Here is a 24,798-nt window from a genome sequence, read left to right as displayed (position 1 = left end):
CCATCGCCCCGCTCTCATATATTACTGGCAGTCGTGCATGCCATGATTTCGGTCATCTGACGCCTCATCTACTCATCGGAGCCATATCCGCAAGCGTGGCCATGCCGCCGCCCCGCGCATGCACACTGAGCCCAACCCAAGCTATTGTCACGTGTTGCATTGCTGTCTCCCCTTCCACCACAGACGAGGAGAACCTTGACCCTGCATGGGTGCCCTCGTAGCCATAGCCATAGCCTGCATAGCCTTGCCGCCATTGTTGCCTTGCCTGCGGACGAGGAGAGCCTCGACCCGTGCAGCCAAGGTAACACCTTGATGCCTAACCGCCTTGCATTGTTGCCCTTGCTCCGCCACAGTCGTACCGCTGTTGGCTGCCCTATCGCCGGAGACCAGGAACGCCTCAAACCCGAGAGCTTGTGGCCGCCCAGCCCGAGCTAAGTTCGTCTCGTGCTTCGCCATGCCCTACCGAGGAATCTTAGATGCAAGCAACCTCCGCCTTGCCACAAAGTCGCGCAGAGCATGCGGCACAAGCTCATGCGGCATTTGTTCCAAAACCCTACAAGCGAATGCGCGCCCCACGCACGATGCTAGGCCCATGCCACACAAGGGAGCACATCGCATGTAGCCACATCAAAACCCAAGAAGATTAGGCACTACTGTCACACCCGATTTATAAGAACGTAAATCGAGCAATCGTATATGCGCCAGGATCAAGTCACGCATATATACAACAGAATCATCAACATATCATAACGCGTATCTCGAAATAAAAGTATATAAATCGTAAATGAATATCTTTAATACAACTGAATCAAGAATCAGTTCAAGTAATGCGGAAGCGTAAAATAAATACATGAAGAACAGGGCGCCACAGGGACATCGGCTGGGAGACAACGCCTAGAAATCGTCGAGTCCGCTGATGTAGTCCTCCATGTCGCCTGGTACTGAGTAGCAGTCGAGGATATCCCAGAGAGAACAGAAGAGTAGAGAAGGCAAGTGTGAGTACACAACTTGTACTCAGCAAATATAACACAAACTATGAGGCTCTAGGCTGGCTGACTCAACTGCATTAGCTTTTGATATTGGCAAATTTTATTGAAGCTAATTACTACAAGTGAATGAAGTACCATAACCCAAGTTACATAATAATTAATCAAAATTAACCATGAGTCTACTGAAATCCAAACCAAACCAACAAAACTAAACCCCACTAATCAGACGGAGGATCTGGGCCACTCATGACCGTGAGCACGGCTAGTATACCGGTTTTACACTCTCGAGAGCTTGCACAACTTTACCCACAAGTCGTGAGCTACGCTAGTTGCTCATCACACTTTCTTAGGTGAGATGACTAGCAAGCACACTACGAGACCGTCAGAAAGGATCACGTTAGTAAGGTGTAACCGCTAAGGTTGCTAGCTAGCAAACAGATCGGGATATGTCTTCCTCAGCTCATCTTCTCGCTCCCAGGTAGCCTCATCCTCCGTGTGATGACTCCACTGAACACGGCACATTCTGATCTTCTTGTTCCTGGTAACTCTCTCAGACATCTCCAGAATCTTCACCGGATGCTCGGTGTAGGTTAGATCCTCTTGCACTTCCAACCCTTCCAATGGTGCTTGTTCTTCTGGCACTCTCAAGCACTTCTTCAGCTGAGATACATGGAAGACATCGTGCACTCCTGAAAGACTGGGAGGTAACTCCAAACGGTATGCTACCTCACCTTTCCGTTCCAACACCTTGAACGGACCGATGTATCGAGGGGCTAGCTTCCCTTTCACGTTAAACCTGCGGAGTCCTCTCATCTGCGAGATCGTCAGATACACATGATCATCCACTGCAAAGGTCAGATCTCGACGATGAACATCCGCGTAGCTCTTCTGACGAGTCTGTGCGACCCTCAGGTTCTCTCGCACCTGCTGCACCAACTGTTCTGCCTCTTCAACGATATCCGGACCAAACACCTGCCTCTCGCCAATCTGATCCCAATACAGCGGAGTTCTGCACTTCCGACCATACAGGACCTCGAAAGGAGATTTCTTCAGACTGGCCTGATAGCTGTTGTTGTATGAAAACTCTGCATATGGCAGGCATTTATCCTAGCTGGTACCATACTGAATAGCACAGGCTCGAAGCATATCCTCCAACACTTGGTTGGTTCTCTCTGTCTGCCCATCTGTCTGAGGATGATAGGCGGTACTGAAGCGTAGCTTCATATCCAACGAATCATGCAACTGCTCCCAGAACCGTGAAGTGAACTGAGATCCTCGGTCAGATATGATCTTCTTCGGAACACCATGCAGACAGACGATCCTGGAGATTCACTATCATCCGGGCAAGGCCAATGTTGTAGCAGATGCTCTGAGCAGAAAGAGCTATGTCAACATGGCCGTGGTTTCTCAGATCCCACAAGTGCTGATCCAGAAATCTTAGCGGCTACACCTTACTAACGTGATCCTTTGTAACGGTCTTATAGTGTGCTTGCTAGTCATCTCACCTAAGGAAGTGTGATGAGCAACTAGCGTAGCTCACGACTTGTGGGTAAAGTTGTGCAAGCTCTCGAGAGTGTAAAACCGGTATACTAGCCGTGCTCACGGTCATGAGTGGCCCAGATCCTCCGTCTGATTAGTGGGGTTTAGTTTTGTTGGTTTGGTTTGGATTTCAGTAGACTCATGGTTAATTTTGATTAATTATTATGTAACTTGGGTTATGGTACTTCATTCACTTGTAGTAATTAGCTTCAATAAAATTTGCCAATATCAAAAGCTAATGCAGTTGAGTCAGCCAGCCTAGAGCCTCATAGTTTGTGTTATATTTGCTGAGTACAAGTTGTGTACTCACACTTGCCTTCTCTACTCTTCTGTTCTCTCTGGGATATCCTCGACTGCTGCTCAGTACCAGGCGACATGGAGGACTACATCAGCGGACTCGACGATTTCTAGGCGTTGTCTCCCAGCCGACGTCCCTGTGGCGCCCTGTTCTTCATGTATTTATTTTACGCTTCCGCATTACTTGAACTGATTCTTGATTCAGTTGTATTAAAGATATTCATTTACGATTTATACGCTTTTATTTCGAGATACGCGTTGTGATATCTTAATGATTCTGTTGTATATATGGGTGACTTGATCCTGGCGCATATATGATTGCTCGATTTATATTCTTATAAATCGGGTGTGACACCTACCCCGCACGTTCAAATCTGCTATTGAGGAACTGCCACATGGCATGCTGCATCACTACTGAGTTAGCAACTATGTCGGCACCACAAAATGTCGAAACCCACGGGGTTCTACACGTAGGCCCACTGACTGACAACCCGGGCCAACCAAACTCATGGGCCCACATGTCGGTGTTTTACCGGCTGCCCACCGAGGGGTATACCTAAGGTGGTAAGTTTAGGTGAGGAGACGCCGAGATCAGGAACTCGAAGGTGCAAGGAACACAAAACTTAGACAGGTTCGGGCCGCAAGATGCGTAATACCTTACGTCCTGTATAGTGATTTGTATTGCATTTGGTGTAGAATGATCTAGAGATCCTATTTTGAGAGGGTATCTGTCCTCCCTTATATATCCGAGAGGCCAGGGTTACAAGGATACTAACCAACACCAGCTAAGGAATCGTACCAGAACATATCTCGAGTAGATTCTTTCTGTATCAGTTAGCTTTATCTCCTATTTAAACGGGATAAATAAGAGATAAACAAGATGAATAAGAGATAATACGGACTTAATCTCTTAAACCTCTTTAAAATACATTATGTACACAGTCCCGTGGCCCCGGGTCTGACAAGCCCCCGAGCTCTTCGTAACTGAGTACTGCAGGCTTATCGAATACTTTCAAAGTAGTCTTCGGCTTCTTATAAAGCTCCGTCTTGAAGTCCTTCTTCGAGTACTTACCTGGCTGCATCGAAGCTATGAGGTGCTCATGTCCCGAATTATATTTTTAATATGGTGTGCGATTGATAAATCGCACTCCATATGGAGTAGCCCCCGAGCCTTAGGTTGAATCGGAGAATCAGACTGAGGGTCACTTTAGTCTTGAATCTTCCTTACTCACTTTTTCAAACAAATTTGAAAAAATAAGTAGTCGATGTCACGTACCCGCAGCCCCCGAGCCTTGAATCCAAATCCCTCAAAATTGGAAATAAGGATCCAAAAAACCGTGGCATGCAGGTTAAAAATGTCCACATGGTAAATTACCAATGTGATGGTACAATGATGGAAGTTAGATCATGAATTCGAAAAACCCCTTTTTTCGGGCCAATTAATCCTGAAAAAAATGATTAATCGAATATTTAATCCAAACAGTCCGCCAAATGACCCATCATCTTCGGAATATTCCCAAAAACGACTCTTCAACTTCGAAACAGTAAACTTTTCCCCAACCGCTGGTTATTTAACCCCACGGCGACAGTGAGAAAAGATTTGTGCTTCCAATCTGCAATTTGTCAAAAGCTACCAAAATCCCCAAACAGAGCCGCGCCCCGCCGTCATCCTCCTAGAGAAATCCCAAACCCCCCCCCCCCGATCTCCCCGCCCCTCTCCCCGCAACCCCCGAGCAACTCGTGGCGAGCAGATCCAGAGATGGCACCCAAGAAATCAGAGAAGGAAGGGAAGAAAAAGGAGGCGTAGCCGGCGACCGGGGAGTGGACACATAGTAAGTGTTCCCTCAATGATCTTAATAAACTTGTCTCTGAGGGGTTGCATTTTGCCGAACGGGGTTTGGCCCTCCCCTCTTGTTCTTTTTTCCGTGGCCTCCTTTACTACTACGGACTTGAGCTCCATCATCTCAACCCGAACTCCATTTGCCATATCTCAATTTTTATCCATTTCTGTGAAGCCTTCCTTGGAATCGAACCCCACTGGGATCTTTTCCGGTTCCTCTTCCGCGTCAAACCACAACCCACCACGAAGAATCCTTCCGTTGTAGGGGGCGCCGGTATCCAACTGCGACAGCAGGCCGGCGACAAATACCTATCATACAAATCCCCTCCAACATTCCCGGGTGGAAAAATCACTGGTTTTATGTCGAAAACCATGCCCCCCAACTACCAGAAAAGACGAACAATCCACCTGTCGTGAGGCCGGAGTGGAACATCGAGCTATCCAGGGGGGACATGGACCAAGTCGAGGAGTTGCTAGAAACCATAGAAGCTCATAAACTGATGGGGGTGACCGGCGCATCCGTCATATTTTCCTTTTTCAAGCGTTGAGTCCAGTCCATCCAACAACGCCACAAGCTTGGATTCAAGTACGTGGGGACTGAAGATCCTTCTCGCATGTGCGCAGAGGAACTGTCTGACGAAGCCGCGCTCCTCCGAGTCCAGCGGGTGCAGTTGGACGTGAACGCCGTCCCCTACGTCCCAGGATTATTTTCCGCACGAAGTCCACCCAAACCGGTGAGTATTCGACTACTCTTTATTGGGAACAACCTCTGTTATGCCACTACTAACTGAGAACCTTCTGCAGGGACACACGGAATTGTACCGCAGCTACCCGCCGCAACCCGACATCCCTCGGCCGGACCACCTTCTCCCCAGCGCCGCTGCCAAGGCAAAGAAGGCTCGAGTAGCTGCAACTCTACGCAGCAGCGAGTCCACGGAGGACGAGAGCCCCCAGGCGGAGAAGGAAGCCAAAGGAGAGGCGAGGAGGGGCAACTCCCCCAGACCAGCCGTGGAGTTGACTGAAGCTCTGCCCTCGATCCCGTAGGGTCGTCGGGTGGTGTGTAAGCGAAAAGCGCAAGTAGTCGAGTCTTCCAGGTATGGTTTTGCTACCTTGTTGAATCGCCAAACATCAATATTGTTGCATACTGACAGTATCCATTTGTAGTCCTTCCGCTTCTCCACCCAGGACCGAGGCCGAAGAGGTGGGATCAGCTCCATCTGCCACCGCAGCTGTTACCGTTGCAGTGGCGGGGACCGCGCCACAGGGTGGTGAAACCCCGCCACCAACAACGAGTACTCCACGCCAGGCCTTGCGGGTGAAGAAGGCCATCATGAAGAAATCCGTGCTGTAAGTTTGCATCTCGTAGCATAGTGAACATTCTGCTTTGTTCGACTTGTATGAGGATATAACTGAATCGGCTTTGTTAGGTCTGCAAGCGCCGCTCCACCCAAGTCGAAACCAGCCTCGACTATTCCAGCTCCCGAGCCATCAACCCGAGCAGAGTCTACAAGCACGGGGCCAGCCACGGCTGCTCCAGCCCCCAAGCCATCAGCCCCCGGAGGGTCAACGCTCGCGGAGCCAGCCCCCGAGGCAGACGTGACGATGCCTGACTTGCCGCCTCCCGAGCTCCAACAAGGCGAAACCAGAGCTGGTGGCGAGGAACAAGTCGAGGCCCCTGATGCCGCTCCTACTGATGGCACAGGTAAGCGTCTGACCGCCCACGGCTGGCTGCCGAGACCCAGGCGCTATGTACTGATAACATTTGTACTTGCAGGCGCCCAGCAGCCACCGCCTAAAGAAGCCGTCGGGACATCAAGGAGTCCTGGTGAAATACTGAAGGCCGGGTCCAGGTACAAAAATGTCATCAACACCGACCTGGTGGATGTCCCCATGCTGACGGCCGACAACATAAAGACCTTCAAGAGAACTTACAAGGAACTGTACGATTTTACCATGGTAAGACCTTAGTATTGTTCTGCTTGTACGTATTGTCAAGCTGTTTTGACTCAATCTCCACCGTTACGCAGAATGTGATCACTCACTCCCAGAAGAAATCAGAGAAGCTGAGAGCGGCTGTGAATGATCACCAAGAACTGGCTGCCCTGGACAAGCACATATCCGAGGAGCAAACGAAGAATTGCTATCTGCAGAGGGAGCTCGACATGCTGAAACAAGAAAGGACTCGAGAGACTTGGCTGCTCAAGAACGACCTGTAAAACCTCGAGAAAGCAAACTCCGAGCTCCAAAAACAACTCAAGGAACAACAGGCGGCGCACCAGGAGCAGCTCAAAGAGCAAAAGAAAGCGCACCAAGGTAAGCCCTCGCTTCCCTCGGGTACTTTCCCTTAATGGGTTTCCCTGGACGCTGAAATATCTTCACCGCAGAGCTTAGAAAAATCGTAAAATACAAAGAAGAGCTACTTACTGACGTGAAGAATATGCTGTATCGCCGTACAGATGACGTTGAGAGGCTGCAGAAGGTAGTCGCCGATACTGAGGAACAGTTCACCGACTGCCTTCGGCGAATCAAGACACTGGGCGAGGAGAAGGAACTGGAAATTCTCAAGGAAGCCGCCCAGACGCTCATGGATATGGTGGATCCAGCAGAAGAGGACGAAGCAGGCAAGCAGCCCCTGCTGGATTGGCTTCGCGGGGCGCCCGAAAGAGTCATGAAGTTCCTTACGGAGGCCCCCGTCGCTTGCGTCAGTCATGCCCTAGCATTTGTGAAGTCCTTTTGGCCAGAGGCTTCGCTAGGAATGTTTGCGCAGGGAGTGGCTGCGGAGTGCACGGAAGAGCAATTTCACGAGTACCTCCAAGAAGCCCAACCTGTAGCAGAACACATAGTACAAAGTGTACTGCAGGATTAAGGTGTGAAAAACAAGTACTTACTTCCTTGTGTATATATTTTGTTTGATGTCTCTACTTGTGTATGCCTTGGCTGAATTGGCATCCAGACTTAGAGGCTAAGTAATAGACGCTACCCTGGGTGTAGCGACCCTGGAAGTAGCCATAGCTCCAAGTAGGAACTCATCTAATAAGTTTAGCCATAACCCGATCGGACAGGCCTAACCTATTAGGAAAGCACGTGAGCATCGTCGCGGGATTGCCGTGCTTAAGGCAGAGAAAAAATGAAGCTACCCAGAGTGCGTCGACTCTGGATGTAGTCGAGGTCGCTCCTCATGCGAGCGCGCTCCACAAGTTAGGTAGGAACCAGACGAACGGATCGAACTTGTTGGGAGCGAATGCGGGATTCGCCGCGGGTCTGCCGTGCTTTTGGCAAAAAACGAAACTACCCTGAGTACAACGACTCAGGATGTAGTCGAAGTAGCTCGTCATGCGAGCACATCCAACAAAGTGGGTATACACTAGTTGAACGGATCGATCTTGTTAGAATAAATGCGATTACTGTCACGAGCGACCATCCAAGGTCACGGCGGAAGTCGATTCGTAGAAGGTATGAACGGAGCTGAGGCTTCCGTCAAAACATGAAGTTGATAAGATATGAACATGGCCGTAGCCTCCATAAAATTCATGACAGGAAGTCGATGTATATGAATGATACACGTGGCCGTAGCCTCTGCGTGTTCAGAGAGATTTACAACCCGAATCTCGTGGCACATAGCCTCCAAATTGATTCGAGAAAAAGAGACCGCCTAAGCCCCCAGAGATTCAGCTATCTCCAAACATCTTCTCATGGGTAGAACTTGCGTAGGTTCTGAATGTTCCAAGAGTTCGGAACATCTTGACCCTCGGGATGTTCTAGTCGATATGACCCTGGTCTTGTAACCTGCTTGATGACGAACGGCCTTCCCACCTTGAGTTAAGCTTGTGTAGTCTGGACTCGTCTTGGATGCGACGTAGGACCAAATCGCCTATGCTGAATGACCGTTCCTTCACGTTACGATCGTGATATCGCTGAATCCCCTGCAGGTATCGAGCAGATTGAACAAGAGCGGTGCAGCGAGCCTCTTCAACAGAATCGAGCTCTAATTGCCTCACCTCATCTGCCTCGCCTTCGTTGTACATTTCAACCCTTGAGGATTTCCATATGATGTCGGCTGGCAAGATAGCTTCAGATCCGTACACGAGAAAGAACGGCGTTTGTCCTGTGGCTTTGGATGACTGAGTCCGAAGCCCCCAGACGACATGTGGCAGCTCATGTATCCATTTGCCTCCCTTCTTGCTATTTTCATCATAGAGTCTCTTCTTGAGGCCATCGATTATCATGCTGTTCACCCGTTCGACTTGTCCATTGGCCCTTGAGTGTGCAACGGAGACATATTTAACCTCGATGCATGCAGTCTCACAGAACTCCCAGAACTGATTGGCCGTAAAATTTCATCCCAAGTCCGTGATGATGGTATTCGGGAAGCCGAAGCGGTGCAAGATATCAGAGATGAAATCAACAGCCCGATCTGGTGTGAGCTTGGCTATCGGCTTGTACTCGATCCACTTGGTGAACTTGTCGATCGCTACCAACACATGGATAAAACCGCCTGGCGCCGTTGTGAAGCGCCCAATCATATCAAGGCTGCAGCAAGCAAAGGGCCAGGATGGCGGTATGGTGATGAGGCTGTGGGCTGGAACATGAGACTGCTTGCCGAAGAATTGACAGTTTTGGCATCTGCGCACCAGATCCTCCGCGTCAGATACTACGGTGGGCCACCAGAAACCGGCCATGTATGCTTTCCCCACCAGCGTCCTCGAAGCTGCGTGGTTGCCGCAGACACCTTCGTGTATCTCCCGGAGTATGTCATAGCCATCTTTCTTCATGACGCACTTCATGAGAATGCCTGACCGGGCACCGCGCCGGTAGAGCTTGCTGTCAACTAGGACGAAACCCTTACTTCTGCGCATGACACGTGCCGCCTCTGCGCTCCTTGCGTCAATTCCTACCGGTAGCCTTTGATCCCGGATGAAGTCGATAAAAGCCTCTCTCCAGTCCTCACTCAGCGTCATGACCTCCCGATCGGGTTGTTGAGGACCCGCATCGTTGGATATCTGTGGTGAAGACTTGATGGATGGCTGCTTGAGCTCCTAGACAAAGACTCCCGGTGGAACCTGAGCATGTGTTGACCCCAGCTTGGACAAGATATCTGCGCCAACATTGTGCTCTCGTAGCACATGATGAACCTCCAGGCCGGAAAATTTGTTTTACAACTTGCGCACTTCCAGTACATAGGCGTCCATCGTCTCCTTATTGCAGTCCCACTCTTTGTTAACTTGCTGAACGATAAGAAGACAGTCACCATACACAAGTAGTCGCTTGATCCCTAGTGATATCACCAAACGAAGCCCGTGAAGCAAGGATTCATACTCGGCTTCATTGTTGGATACCTCCCACAGGATCTGAAGGACATACTTCAATTGCTCGCCCCGCGGAGAAATAAGCAGAACTCCAGCGCCGCCGCCATCGAGCTTGAGGGACCCATCAAAGTATATGGTCCAGTGCTCTGGCTTGTCGACTGGAGTTGGAACTTGATTCTCCCTCCATTCGGCCATAAAATCGACTAAGGCTTGAGATTTGATTGCAGTGCGTGGCTTGAAGTCGATTGACAAAGCCCCCAGTTCCACTGCCCACTTTGATATACACCCCGTGGTATCTTGATTATGAAGAATATCCACCAACGGGAAATCCGTAATCACAGTGATCTTGTATTCGTCGAAATAATGGCGCAGCTTTCTTGATGCGATTAGAATTGCGTATAAAAGCTTCTGAACGGCCGGGAACCGTACCTTGGATTCAGAGAGTACCTCACTGACGAAGTAGACAAGCCTCTGCACTCCAAATGCATGGCCTTCCTCGCCTCTCTTGACTACAATAGCACTGCTGACAACATGAGTTGTTGCCGCAATGTAAAGTAGTAGATCTTCCCCCGGCAATGGTGCTGTAAGGATCGGAGGAGACTGAAGGTGATGTTTCAGATCTTGTAGAGCTCGCTCGGCCTCCTCCGTCCATTGGAACTTATCTTGGCGCTTCAGGAGCTTGAAGAAGGGTAGTCCTCTCTCCCCAAGTCGGGAGATGAACCTATTCAGGGCTGCCATACAATCTGTTAACTTTTGCACATCCTTGATTGTAGCCGGAGCCCCCATATCAGTAATGGCGGAAATCTTTACAGGGTTGGCTTCAATGCCCCGGTTGCTGACGATGAACCCAAGCAATTTTCTTGAAGCTACTCCAAAAACGCACTTGGTTGGGTTGAGCTTCCACCGAAATCTACGCAAACTGCTGAATGTTTCTTCCAAATCTACGATCAAGTCGTCGGAATCCCTGGTCTTGATGACCACATCATCCACATAGGCCTCAACGTTCCGATGCAGCTGATCCGCGAAGCACATCTGGATCGCACGCTGATAGGTTGCTCCTGCGTTTTTCAACCCGAAGGATATAGTTTTGTAGGCATATGTCCCGTACGGGGTGATGAACGCTGTCTTGATTTGGTCCTCCTCCTTGAGCGCAATCTGATGATAACCTGAGTAACAATCAAGGAAACAAAGCAAAACGTAGCCTGCCGTCGAGTCGACGACTTGATCAATACGCGGCAGCCCGAAGTGATCCTTCGGGCAATGCTTGTTGAGATCGGTGTAATCAACACACATCCTCCATTCATTATTATTTTTTTTGTACAAGGACAGGATTACCTACCCACTCTGGACGGATTACTTCTTTAATGAATCCAGCCGCGAGGAGTTTAGCTACCTCCCGTTTGATGGCCTCACGCTTATCGTGGGCAAACCTTTGCAGGCGTTACTTTTTAGGCACGGCCTGTGGGTGTACATTCAAGCTATGCTCGATCAGCTCCTTGGGCACCCCTGGCATGTCCGCTGGTTTCCACGCGAATATGTCTCGGTTAGCCCGAAGGAAGCTAACGAGCGCGAGTTCCTATTTTTCTCCTAAGCCCGCGCCGATGACGGCGGTCTTAGATGAGTCACCCTCCTGGAGCTGGATCATCTTGAGGGCCACATCGTCAGTCGACTGGATGCTCGACTTGCTGGCCTTTCTCAAAGGGATCTCCAGCCCGGACTGAGAGAGCTGCTGCGCGGCCGCGAGTACTTCGCCGGAAGCATCTAGCACACGAGTAGTCGAAGCGTACTGGATCGCCTCCTGATTGCAATCATACGACTTCTTCAAGTCGCCTCGGAGAGTAAGTACTTCACTTAGTCCTGGCATCTTGAGAAGCAGATAAACGTAATGTGGCACTACCATAAACTTGGTGAGTGCCGGACGACCCAATATTGCATGATAAGAAGACTCGAAGTTGGCCACTTCGAATTTGATGAACTCAGTGCGGTAGTTCCCCCTCGTGCAGAAGGTGACTGGGAGAACTACCGTACCAAGTGCATGCGCCGCGTTACCTGGGACGATGCCGTAGAAAGGGGATTTGCTCAGAACCAGCATGTCCTTGAAGTCCAGGCCCATCTTCCTCAGAGTGCTGGCGAAGATGAGGTTGAGGTCGCTCCCACCATCGATGAGGACCTTAGTGAGCCTGACCTCTGCCACAACAAGATCCTGAACCAGGGGGAACTTGCCGGGCTCCGAGAAGCTCATCCACTGATCGTCACGGGAGAACAAGATGGGGACCTCCGACCAACGGAGTGGTCGAGGCACCGCCGGCTCGACGGACATGATCTCCCGAAGAAGAAGCTTTTGGTCCCGCCTGGAGCCGAAATCCCCATCTCCCCCGAAGATGATGTTGACGATCTTCGAAGCGTCTTGGAACTTCGGGTTGCGCCCTTGGTCTTCTTAGTCGTCATCCTCGGGTTCCTTGTCCGCAGGCTTCTTGTTCTTCTTACCACCACCAGAGTTGCTGAACGTCCTCCGGAGGTGGTAGCAGTCGATGGCCGCGTGGTTGGCACCTGGATGCCATGGGCACTTCTTCTGCAGGAGCTTCTCGAACTCCTCCAGCATCGTCGACTTCTTGCCACGCGAGGGACGATCCACAGTCGCGATGAGATCATCTGGCTTGCGCTTTCGGGGTGTACCCGAATAGTCCCGCTGGCCTTTGTCGTTGCGGTTGTCATTTGGGCGCCTCAGATTGCTATCTTGGCGCTGCGGGAACCACTCCCGCATCTTCTCCTCCTGTTCGGACCAATCGTGCATCATATCACGAAGGCCCGCAACAGTCTTTGGCCCGTTCCGCCCAAAATCCCTGTAGATGCCTGGGTCGGTGATGCCATTGTAGAAGCAGTCGATGATGTCATCCTCCGAGATGTTCGCGATGGTGGCGCGGACGTCGAAGAAGCGACGTGTGCAGGACCGCAGGAGCTCGTTACGTTCCTATTTACACTGAGCAAGATCGTGATGAGTACCTGCGCGAGCGATCGCTCCTTGGAAGTTGTCGATGAAGACCTTCTTGAGTCGCTCCTAGGAGTTGATGGAGTTGTTGCTGAGGCTCTCCAGCCACGTAAGCGGCGCAGGGTCCAAAGCCATCGGGAAGTAGACGACCTTGGTGATGTTGGAGCCCCCTGCAACCTCAATGGCCGTGGAGTACCAACGTAACCACTGCTGAGGAGCCTGCTTGCCGTCGTACTTGGTGATGCCGATCGGCTTGAAGCCCTCAGGGTACTTATAGCTGCTGAACCATGCAGAGAAAGCTGGGAAGCGGTCGCTGCAGTCAGTTCCTTCAGTTTCGACCTCTTAGTGTACCTTGCGCCTGGAGTCGATCACGGACCGTGCATCGCGGCCTTCATTGATGTGCTGGCGCAGGTCTTCTGGAGGAGGTCGATGATTGGCCTGTCGCGGGTTACCCCCTGGCGGTGGCTGCTGCCTCCTGCCAGGGGCCTGGCTCCCGCGAGCATTGTCGTCGTTGTGGCTGGGCTGATGTCGAGGACGACCGCCAGCCATTCGGCTGTGAGCCTGGCTCCGACTCTCACCCACGCGCTCCTCTCTGATAGCAGACGCCGGGTTTTGCTGATCCAGCTGGATCCAGACCCTCTGCGCGTAAAGAAATGCTTGACGCACATTTGGATTATTACTGCGCTCGAGTATGGCCGTAACCCTGGCAATGTCGGCCACCGAGGTCCTGAAACCCCGTTCACTTACGGCGGCGAATTCAGGGTCAAGCTCGCGATGCATAGATCGCCTGCGCTCGTTGACCCTCCTCCGCCGGATTGTGCGGGCCCTGTTCCTGGCCCTCCGCGCCTCGCGATCGGTGTCGTTCTCGTCGCCGGCGTTGGCTGTGGCCTCATCTTCAGAGACCGCATCAAAGTCGACGATGGGAAAACCACCATCATCCTCGCCTTCTTCCGCCATTAGCACCTGGCGGGAGACGAGCTCATTAGAGCTCGCGTCGACTAGTTCAGTCGACTCCCCCGCCACGGTGGCCAGCGGCCTGCCCTCCTGGAAAGGCAAAGGTTCGAGGTGGGCCACAAGTCGACCCTCAGCCTCGAGTAGATCGGAGAGCTCCATGCCCCTCCAATGTACAAAGCACCCCTCCGGTATGAAGGTGATCATCATATCACTGGCGCCAAAACAACCCGAAGCCCCCCGCCATGCAGTGGCTTCAGGCCCTCCAAACTGGAGTGGAGAGTCCAGGTCCCTCTCTAATGCAGAGAAGGACCTGGAGAGGTCAGCCTCCTGAAGATCAGTGGCCGGATTGCGTGAACCGAGTCGGGATCGGCTACGCGATCCCCTAGATTGGAATGATTCCAACCCAAGGGAAGTTGCCGCAGCGCCGGATGAAGTCGACCCAGGGGCTAACTCCATCTTGATCTTTGCAACGGATGCATGGATCGACAAGTCGTCAAGATCATAACGAACTTGTCGAGGTCGCTGCGAAGATCCGCCATGGGAGTCTTTGGCTTCATATCGACGAGGAATTGCCGGAAATCGCCCACACCATCTGCGATGCAGACCCACAAGCCAAAAACAAATGTCATGCCCTGGGAGGGAACTGACCTGGTGAATCGGAAAGATGCCATCGAGCTCGTCGGTGGATCTTCGACGCGCTCCCCTACCTGGCGCGCCAGCTAACGGTGTTTTACCGGCTGCCCACCGAGGGTATACCCAAGGTGGTAAGTTTAGGTGAGGAGACGTCGAGATCAGGAACTCGAAGGTGCAAGAAACACAAAACTTAGACAGGTTCGGGCCGCAAGATGCGTAATACCCTACATCCTGTATGGTGATTTGTATTGCGTTTGGTGTAGAATGATCTAGAGATCCTGTTTTGAGAGGGTCCCTGTCCTCCCTTGTATATCCGAGAGGCCAGGGTTACAAGGATACTAACCAACACCAGCTAAGGAATCGTATCAGAACATATCTCGAGTAGATTCCTTCTGTATCAGTTAGCTTTATCTCCTATTTAAACGGGATAAATAAGAGATAAACAAGATGAATAAGAGATAAGATGGATTTAATCTCTTAAACCTCTTTAAACTACATTATATACACAGTCCCGTGGCTCCGGGTCTGACACCACATGCTAACATGTCGGATCAAGTTGACCCCATTGACTACTAACTTTCACCGGTCAATGCTGATATCAGCAAGACCCACTGTCGATGTCGGGGTCCTAGACCCACATGACGACTTTAGCGTGATGAATCTATGTGTGCCATGTGGCACCCTCCTCGTATTTTTATTTTCAATATTTATTTGAAAATCTAGAAAATATTATAAACTTCAAAAATTCATATCTAATTAAATTTAACTCAAAAACTATGAAGCCAGTTTTATTATTATCTTTGTAAAATCATGCTCTACCCAATAGAATAGAAATTGGAATTATCTAGTGCTCCTTTGGTTCTCTTGTAATGTAAATTTTCAATTATATACTTCATAATTTATAAATTACATCTCTAGAACTCATTGAAGAATTAGTGTGCACACCGCTTACATGAGTTGAATGGATTCCAGCCAGCCTATCAAGTATGGTACATGGACTGTAGAGTCGAGCGGATTATTATATAAAGGACTGGTAATGGCCTTTGCTCCCTGATGGACAACAGACCCATGATTGATGTGGTGGAGAGGTTGTCACAATCGCTATGGAATTGCCTAGGGTGTGAGGGTCCCCAAGCCTGGGGAAGCATAAGGGTAACATTACTCGTGCTACGGAATGTGTCTTAGTTGGCTAGCTTCCACCTTCATCCCGAGTGGGTCCTGATATACAAACTCTGCAGAGTCTTTATCCCGAGTGGGTCCTGGTATACAAACTCTGCAGAGTCTAAACTATACATGTAGCTGTGTCCTCGATCATGGACACCTGCTATGGATTCTTCTTTCTATCATTGTTTCGAAATATTTCTACCTTTCCCATTTAAAACTAAGGGTATATAAGGATCCAGCGTTGGCTGTTGTGATGGGAAGGGCGGGAGCCTTTCCATCAATTAGTGATTGCTAAGTTAAAGTTAGAATGGCGTGGGGACTGGAGTGCTGGGGATAGCATTAGTTATGGTGAGATAGGAATGTTGGGTTGGAGAGAACTACTGTTATTTATATTTTAGCTCTGGCATAGAAAACCCTAGTCTATGCTCCTTGTTTTTGATATACTAGTTTGAGCCACTTACAGATTGCCCATACGGATGGTGATGTGATTGGGGCAGCTCCTGAGTTTGCAGGTTTCGGCTCAGGCCACAAGTACAACGACGACGGGTGGTAATTCGCTCAAGTCATTCCTATGGTGGAGTTTCGTCGAGATGAAGATAAAGGCCTAGAGCCTAGCTACCACAACGTTTGATCTCCGCTTGTCGTTCAGCTCAAGGGGCATGTATCAGACTCGTATTTCCATTATCTCTTGATCGTAATAAATTAAATATTGTGATGTTTATCGATGTATTCTGAGACTATCACTATGGTGATATTCTGGTTTGAGCCACTTAAATATGTGATATTCGGCTAAGATGGTTTCTGGGAGTATGTATCACTATGGTATGCTAGGGAGCTGGATTCTCGTTTACAAGAATCCGGTTCGTTTTAATCAGTTGTATGTGATTATATGTGTGTGGTCATATTCAGTTTATGAGTGACTGGGGTACCTCTTGTTCTTGAGAGCCCCTTCAAGCTTGCTGGCCAGCGCGTCCTCGTCCATGCTGTCCATGTTCCCCAAGCTGTTCTCTTCCCTGATGCCGTGGCCACCATGTACTGTAGGGTTCACGATCTGCTGCAGCACTCGCCTCAGAAGTCCCTTGAGGTCCTTGGTGCCATCGAACGCTTGGGACACGGACACTTGCGCTTGGTGCTGGAACTCCGCCTCCAGCTGCCGGCACACCTCCATGGCCAGCGTCGTCTTTCCGAGCCCTCCGAACCCCACAATGGCGAACACCTTTAGTCTCATGTCAGCCACTCCATCTTTCTCGCTCACCGCCTTCACCATCTCTGCCAGGGTGTCGACCTGGCCCTCTATGCCGACGAGCTGATTGTTGGGGTCATCATTTGCAGGGCGAAGGAGCCCATGCGACGCCGCCGCCGCCACAGGCACCTGGGCTAGACGAGGGCGCCTCAGCGGCTCGAGGCTGACGCCGTAACGAGCATGCTGCTCGTCGATGGCGGCAGCACGGGCGCGGAGGGCCCTGATAGATATCGTCCGCGAGGCGACGGCGAGGCAGAAGCGTTGCAAGGAAGCTTGGACCAGACGAGGAAGCCGCCGCCAGGACGGCACCTGATGCGGAGGAAGTAGAGGTCGATGCAGTCCTCGGCGTCGTAGGCGAGCTCTCGCAGCTGCTTCATCCACTCCCGTAGGAAGTGGTCCACAGCACCCTGCTCTGCTTCAGACTGCATGCGGAGGAGGGCGTTCATGGTGGCCAGCTCGTCCCTGAGGTGAGCAACCTCGCCGCCCACGCCGCGGAGCTTCTGGAACTCCTCACCGACCAGGAGCCCAAATTTGGTCACCAGGGTCCGCGCCGCGCCCTCCATGCTGAATTCTCTCTTGGTTCTCGGCAGTCCTCACGACCTCTTCTTTCTCTTATAGACGGAGCAAGGATGCACGCTCAAGGAATATGTATTCTCTTTTTCTGGGGTGAAGCAAAGCATGTATTCTCACTAATGCTGGCAGGTTGACTCTAGCTAGCACCACACGCTAGAGGAAATTCGACATGACGAAGCTGATCGCCCTAATAAAGTTATATACTTTCATCAGTTGGAAATAAGATCCAAGGGTCATGCTCAAGTTTCAATGCATCGGCAATCTCTGGAAAGCACAAGCGGAGGACAAGCACGAGTTCTTCGCGTGACAAACCTATGTTTGATTCCTTGGGCAGCCACCTAGCCTGGTTTGCGAAGTGCAAAAAAAAACGCTTGTCTGGTACCATCAAACTAGTCGGTGTTATCGGCAAATCGCCTCAAAGAATGACCGACTCGTTAGGTCATGTCCACGAAAGTCACCACCGAATCAGTCGGTGATGCTGGAAGAAAGAAGAACGGTTCTGGAATGACCGACTCATTCGGCCATGTCTATTGAAGCCATCACTAAATTAGTCGGTAACGCATAGGAAGCCGTAAGCCAGCGGACTAACGGATAGTCGACACGGCAATCACCGATATTCGGTGATAACACCTCACCACCTCTGCACCACCGAATCAGTCAGTGATGTGCAGAATTGCAGCCATAAGTTCCAACGGCTAATTTCTTAGTTGTAACTATACATACATCGTATGACCGGCCATTCAAAGGGTGTTAAAATCTGAAGAAGCTATAGGCTTGGCTCCCACACATATTTAAGTGCTCTATCCACTAAAGTACACAAGAGAAGATTAAGGTAATTAGAAAAAATCTTAGGGCTTGATTAGTGCTAGTTTAGGCTGCTTAGCAAATTGCTTTGGGTGTTAGCCAAGAGTTAGATGAAGTTTGCCACCTCTTCGTTGTTGGTGCTTGCACACACTAAGAGTTGTAACTCTGGAGCTCATAAGTCCTACAAGAGCGTCCAACTGAATTTATGGAGCGACCGCGGGTGCTTGTGAGAGTGAGGAGAGACCCTTAGTGTTCTGCCAAAGCTCTATAGAGTGAAGACGACGAGTAGCATCCGGAAGAGGTAAGGCAGAGATCCCCTTGCGCATGGGAAGATCCATCGACTATCACGAAATTACTTTACTACTTTACTAGGAGCTTAGCCCTTTCACGGGCATTCTCTCGTGAGGGACTCCAACGAAAACTAGGGGAAGCAAGAGTTTTTCGATATTTTGGTAAAAAGTAGTCGTGCCAAGTGATTGCATTCTCTACTCCTTTTACTTTACACATTATTATTGCACTTTACATTCCGCGTTTACCATTTCTATAATTGTCATGTGTAGTTTATAGAATTAGAACTCAGAATACAAAACTTTTATACGTAGATATAACAATATATAGAAAAATCTAATACATATCTAGATGAATTTAAAATAGTTTTTTATACTTGGAGCTTTAATTTTTAAAACACCTAATCCACCGCCTCCCCTCCCAGGGTGTCATGGTCCAATCCCATATGCAACCCTCGGAAAGTTTCCGTGAAGCCATGACGTCACCTGTATGACTAATATCGAGATTCTCACATGCCAAGCGCTGTGAGCAAGCAGCGTGCTAAAACTAAGATCGGAGCATCTTCAAGAGTGGCTAAAATAAAATCTTAAAAACCGGTTTGAAACGAGAAATAACCAGCTCCAACAGTAAATCTAATACATATCTAGATAAATTTAAAATAGTTTTTTATACTTGGAGCTTTAATTTTTAAAACACCTAATCCACCGCCTCCCCTCCCAGGGTGTCATGGTCCAATCCCATATGCAATCCTCGGAAAGTTTCCGTGAAGCCATGACGTCACCTGTATGACTAATATCGAGATTCTCACATGCCAAGCGCTGTGAGCAAGCAGCGTGCTAAAACTAAGATCGGAGCATCTTCAAGAGTGACTAGCCCAATTTAATCGCACGCCCAAAACTAGCGGCAAACGGAGCTAGATTCCCCTCCCTCGCTAGCGCTCCCTATCCCGCGGCTCGCGCGCTCCTCGGCCGCTTCGTGGCGGTTCGCAGGCTCTCAGCTGGGCGCCGACCCTGCCCGCGTGACCACGGCTGCGTCTTTTTCCCCCTTGGCATGAATCCCGATTAGCTTCGTCAAGGATAGCAGGAGCGCGTCGTTTGGTAGATCCTGTACAAAAATTCATGAGCTGGAAATGGTGACTTATGACGTGGAAGAAATGAAATCTATTTTGGGAATCAATTTTTGGGAACCGTTGGTGGAGCACTTTTTTTATTTTATTTTTTTCGAAAGACGTGGAGCACTTTTTCTTAGCTCCCAATAACTTTTGGTAAGGTCTCAAAACTAGTTTTTTTGGACTTTTCTTTTAGCCGCTCTTGGAGATGCAGGTGGCCAGCCTACTTTTGCCTAAATTTTCAGGATGGCGCTGATTTCCCAGACGAAAACATGAGGATTTCCAGTCTCAATTATTCTAGGGCATTGTCCAAATTTTGCATCGATGGAAATTTTGTTGCAACTGAGTCTAATTTGAGCTGACAGCAAAAGAAGATGCTGGGACAAAATGGGTTACTATATATACAGAAATGAACAAGATAGGTCCGAGCCCCCTGAATGAGCTGGTAGTCCGTTTCAGACACGAGAGTTGATAATGTATTCGAGTTAACGATGGGTCAACCAATTTCTGGTTTACATCAAAAAGCAATCGAGAATTTGCAAAATGGTAGGATTCTCTACCAATATCCACCAATCACCTAATTTGTCCAAAAGATCCACGGTGAAGGAACGCGGTTAATTTAGCAGCAAGTGCATTGTGGAGAACTGGAGATACAGGAGTTGGGCACCAAGTTTGCTACGTTACTCGGACTCTCTTGTGATTCGAACTCACAGCATCCCTCACCCCTTTGCCTGTCACTGCATATGGAGCTGAAGCTACTGGAAGTGAAGGAGATTTGTCCAGGTATGCATACCGATCATTCCCATTCCAGTACAGAATCAGTCGATTTGTGCACGAGTGGGACCAGCTGTCACCTGCATAGCAAAGATAGTTATCCCCATATCTTGGAAAACACAGTTCAGGTGTCCAATCCAAGAAATATTCAAAAGAGAAACATGCTGCGACAAAAAAAAAAGAAATAAACCACAAAATTAACCATCTACTTGAAAACTAATTTTGCCAAATATCCATCCAAGCACACGGGAAAAATTTCTAGTTATTGTCATCACTTGGACCATCAGAACTATAATTAGTTTACGATTATATCAGTACTCGGCATGGAAAGCTGTTTCTAACTAATCCGAAGGAACAGGTTTATGTAACTTGAAGCTATGTGCATTATATGCAGACTTGTCTGATTGTATATATCTTGTTTCCAATTCAGATAAAGAGGACCATTCTGCTTTTACAAAAAGTAATAATGATGACATGAACATGGATACAAATATGAATAACCGATGAAGTTACTGGACCGTGTTCTCTATGAGGCCTCTATAAATGCCCACATTAACTAATAAAAAAAAGAAGGAAATGACAACAGAAGTTATCTTTTTTTTTTGAGATTGACAACAGAAGTTATCTGATTAATTGAGATCAGAAACGAAGAATCCACAGGTTCTGATCCTTAGATGAGGAGGTTAAACACCACCAGGATGGTAAGCCGTAGCAGAGTCTGCTTGTGATGAGAGGACACTATATGATGGAATGACGAACATGGGGGCAGGGATTATACTAATTCATCCTCATTGCTTGCCTCAAATAGATACCAGACCTCCCACATACAAGAGCAGGTCTAAATAAATCCAATCAATCAAAAGTTTTTTTTATTTTACGATAACAACTAAATTATTTAGAAATTAACCAAAGCTAAATTTGAGGATTGCTGCCACTGTGCTATCAACGCACATAATATCACACTGCTTGATTCCATGGAGCCATAAAATATGGTGTGCATTAATTAACAATAGACGTACACATGCTATGATTGTGTGAAAACCACAACTCCAGTTTCAATTTTTAGCATGTAACTTGGCCAGTTATTTATATACTGTTAATTTCATCTGCACCACCTTATCGCAACACTTGTAGAGAGCTACATGATTGGAATGGATCAAAGTTTTGCTTGTAGTTAGGTAAAAACTCCAAGCTCATAAGCATTTCAGCGGGCATTGGAAATGCACGAGTATAGAAAGGTGTAATCTTGGTAATAAAATCACGTGATTATGATTTTTTTTTAACAGTAGTTGTTCTGTGAACTACCATAAGTATCCAAAAATGATTTAAAGATAAAAAACGGGGTTATGATTGTGTGAATAATAACTGACCTAGAGCAAGAGTCAATTGAAATGATCCTTCTGTAAATTTAGTAGTGACTTGGTTCAACAAGACAACCTGCTCAACAAAACAAGACGATAAGACGATAAGAAATAATACATGACGGTAGTTGCAGCATCACAAGTGTGCGCCCTTCATAAACATGATCAGAATATTACCGCCAAGTTGAATGCCTTTGCAATCTTCATTAGCTTCAATGACAATCCACTGAGCACTCTGGTCCGCAGAGCCAGATCATCAAAATCTTGTCGAAAGTGGAAAGTGACACTATCAATAATAACTATACGCACCTGTAAAGTAGATAAACAAATACTTATTTTTGAAATGCTACGTTAACTGTTGCGTATTGCCCTATTGCAAAAGATGATGGGAGAAAAAAAACTGCATATTACGGTTGCCCTATTGCAAAAGAACTTCATCAATTTGATGAAAAATGTTGACAAAACAATGGAAAATTCAGGTATTCAAGTTAAACTAGAGAAGTCAACTGTTCAGAAACTCACATCTTTATGCTCCCCGAGGAATTTTTCCAGGTAGTTTATAGCAGCAATCTGTTCAGTATAGCTGCATATTCGGAAGTAATAGATGTCTGCAAGGAAATGCTCAGGCTGCAGTTGTTTTTGGCCAGAAGAAGACTTACCATGGCTGTGCGGAAAGTGCTCCAGTATGTCACTGATACAACCTTCAGCAATTTGATAGACACGTTCAACCATGAAACTGCCCTCCGTGTCTGTTATGAAAAAGAAAATTGCTATTGGGCTTTCTCAATAAGACACAAGATGATAGGTGTCCTTCTGTGAAGTCATTTACCAATATAAACTGCTTTCCCACCAAGGCCACCATATTCCACTGGGATTTGGACATTGATTGCTAGTTGAATCCTGAAGAAAAGTTTGTATTTAGTAGAGAGATCTATGGCATTTGCATTCAGTAGTAGGCACAACATACCCTAGTTGAGTTTTACCAACCCCTGGGACACCACCTGAATAAATTTTGTGCCATGCATTAGGTCAGTCACTTCAGATACATCAACTAAGAAAATTAATCTATAAAACTACTTAATAGTACAAGATACACTTAATAGCCTATTTCTTATATGAGGAGATGAGCAGGACAGAACAAGAGACACAGTAAGCTCCTACAATTTATCAGTATTGTACAAAAGTTGGACAGAACATCACTAGGAAGACGTTAGGAAAATAAACAAGCACAAGTTATACACACACATAGCTAATGGATAAAGAATTGTCCATATATTCTATATTTGACCAAAGCTCCTACTTGATCCTTCACAAGGAACAACATTGGTAAGTAATCTCACCTATCTCTGTGACTTCTTTGCAGTGAATCCCACCACCAAGTATGTTGTTGAGGTCACCAGAACCAGTAGTGATGTGTTTCTGTGACTGCTCATCAGAGAGCATATCCCACGCATTCTGGGCTCCTGCAATGCATCCATATCAGTAATACCAAATTTGGCCATTTCTATTATGGTTGATCGAACCTTCCAAGCATCAGGCAAACCAGCACAAGTCAGCTGTGCTGCTTTATGGGAAATGGAATGCAAGGTAACAAGACAAAAGGGTCCTAACAGAAAATGATTCACCTCCCTTGCTTCCACAAACAAAGGATACAAGAAGTTAATTCACTGCCCCCGCAATCACATATCAGGGAAACTCATGTTGGGACTTATGTGGGTGTGCTTATGTGTCCAGAATATGATTGCCGTACCCCTTTCAGATTTTCAATTAGTTGAAGTAAACACGAATTTGAGGCAAATCGGGATAATGCATTTCATCTAAAGGAAGTGGATAAAACTGCAAGCCTCTCACACTGGGGATGCCCGATTCCCGCAAACGAAGGGCCCTTCTTACCTAAACCGCACATACACTACACTACAATGGATTCAAATTCATTGCTCGCAGCAAACAAAGAAAAGACCCCAGGGGGCAAACTGGAGCAGTTGGAGCGAGCTAGGGCTTACCAGCCAGTATAGGTGGATGTGGATCCCCACTCGACTCCATCCCCTTCCAGTAGAGGGACGAGGAGGCAGGGGCGGACCCAGTATAGGACATGTGGGGGGCGGCGCCACTCCCCTGTCGTCGCCCGCTTGGAAAGAAGGCAGCCGAGCGAGCGAGAGAGAGAGAGAGAGAGAGAGAGAGAGCCCATCCAATATGGCGCCCACAGGCCACGGGCCATGATTCCTTCTGCGCACAGAAAAAGCATCACAGCAAGCGGGAGCAGCAGAAGGCCCAATTCGGTCAGCTGGCTAGAGTAGTTTTTTTTTCTTTCCATTTTTTTCCTTTCTATTCTATATTTCTTTTATATGGCTTTCTTCAAATACTTCCATTAATTTATAAATGTTAATATGGACCTTCCAACAACCGTCAATGGTTAATTTAGAATTTTGTAAAATCCATGGCAACACTTTGCAGCACATGTTCAATATTTCACGTTCAAATGTTAAAGTTGTAAACTCGAAATGCTGAAGCTGTAAACATGAAATGTTGAATTGATAGATTCAAAATGCTGATTGACTTTTTCACCATCAACATTTTGAAACACTTGGCTCAACATTTTATTGAAGCTGGGTCAACATTTTGAAATATTGTTTCAATATTTTCTAAAAACTGTTGAATAAGTGCTTTGATATAATTGGTTTAAAAATGCATATTGGATCTTATTTTTCTTGAGTTTATTATAAGCAGCACAATGCTTCAAATGGTTCTAAAAGCGCATGTATGAATTGAGAGAAAAATGTATTTAAGTTCTCGAATTCAATAAAAATACTCCCCAACTGTGCTGCCCCAGTCACGATCTACCACGTGTCCCTGCTTTCTTGTCCACCTACATGCGTGGATGCGTTTGGGAGGGATTCACTTTCTCACAAACCCACCCCCCCCCCCCCCCGTACACG

The 24,798-nt window shown here is 48.0% G+C and overlaps 1 protein-coding gene and 1 pseudogene across 3 annotated transcripts; both read right to left on the bottom strand.

Moving 5' to 3' along the window:
* The window catches only part of LOC112892522, a 32,019-nt pseudogene extending 14,447 nt beyond the window's left edge, over positions 1 to 17,572 (bottom strand).
* A 2,582-nt stretch (positions 17,573 to 20,154) lies between these two features.
* LOC112891646 (DNA repair protein RAD51 homolog 3) lies at positions 20,155 to 24,050 on the bottom strand. Of its 3 annotated transcripts, XM_025958552.1 has the most exons (9): positions 23,866 to 24,050; positions 23,203 to 23,325; positions 22,830 to 22,863; positions 22,692 to 22,762; positions 22,522 to 22,611; positions 22,385 to 22,386; positions 22,040 to 22,171; positions 21,872 to 21,938; positions 20,155 to 20,581 (listed from the first exon to the last, which is right to left on the bottom strand). In XM_025958552.1, exons 1-9 carry the CDS (start codon positions 23,954 to 23,956, stop codon positions 20,403 to 20,405), a joined length of 789 nt encoding a protein of 262 aa, XP_025814337.1. In that variant the 5' UTR covers positions 23,957 to 24,050; the 3' UTR covers positions 20,155 to 20,402. The 3 variants fall into 3 exon arrangements, with proteins under 3 accessions (XP_025814337.1, XP_025814336.1, XP_025814338.1); XM_025958551.1 differs by having other exon boundaries at positions 22,385 to 22,611; XM_025958553.1 differs by lacking the exon at positions 22,385 to 22,386 and having other exon boundaries at positions 22,040 to 22,125.
* Positions 24,051 to 24,798: the final 748 nt, after the last annotated feature.

This window comes from Panicum hallii, chromosome 5 (assembly GCF_002211085.1).
Source record: "Panicum hallii strain FIL2 chromosome 5, PHallii_v3.1, whole genome shotgun sequence".
Taxonomy (NCBI): domain Eukaryota; kingdom Viridiplantae; phylum Streptophyta; class Magnoliopsida; order Poales; family Poaceae; genus Panicum; species Panicum hallii.
Note: the sequence above shows the minus strand (reverse complement) of the source record. Positions and strands in the feature narration are given on the sequence as shown.

Bases quoted from the DNA above. Each gene is read 5' to 3' on its own strand.
- LOC112891646 (XM_025958551.1), bottom strand. From the start codon at position 23,956: ATGTCCTATACTGGGTCCGCCCCTGCCTCCTCGTCCCTCTACTGGAAG. The intron at 22,864-23,202 runs GTGAGATTACTT...AAATTTATTCAG, and splicing joins CAAAGAAGTCACAGAGATAG to GTGGTGTCCCAGGGGTTGGT. The intron at 22,763-22,829 runs GTATGTTGTGCC...ACTTTTCTTCAG, and splicing joins GTTGGTAAAACTCAACTAGG to GATTCAACTAGCAATCAATG.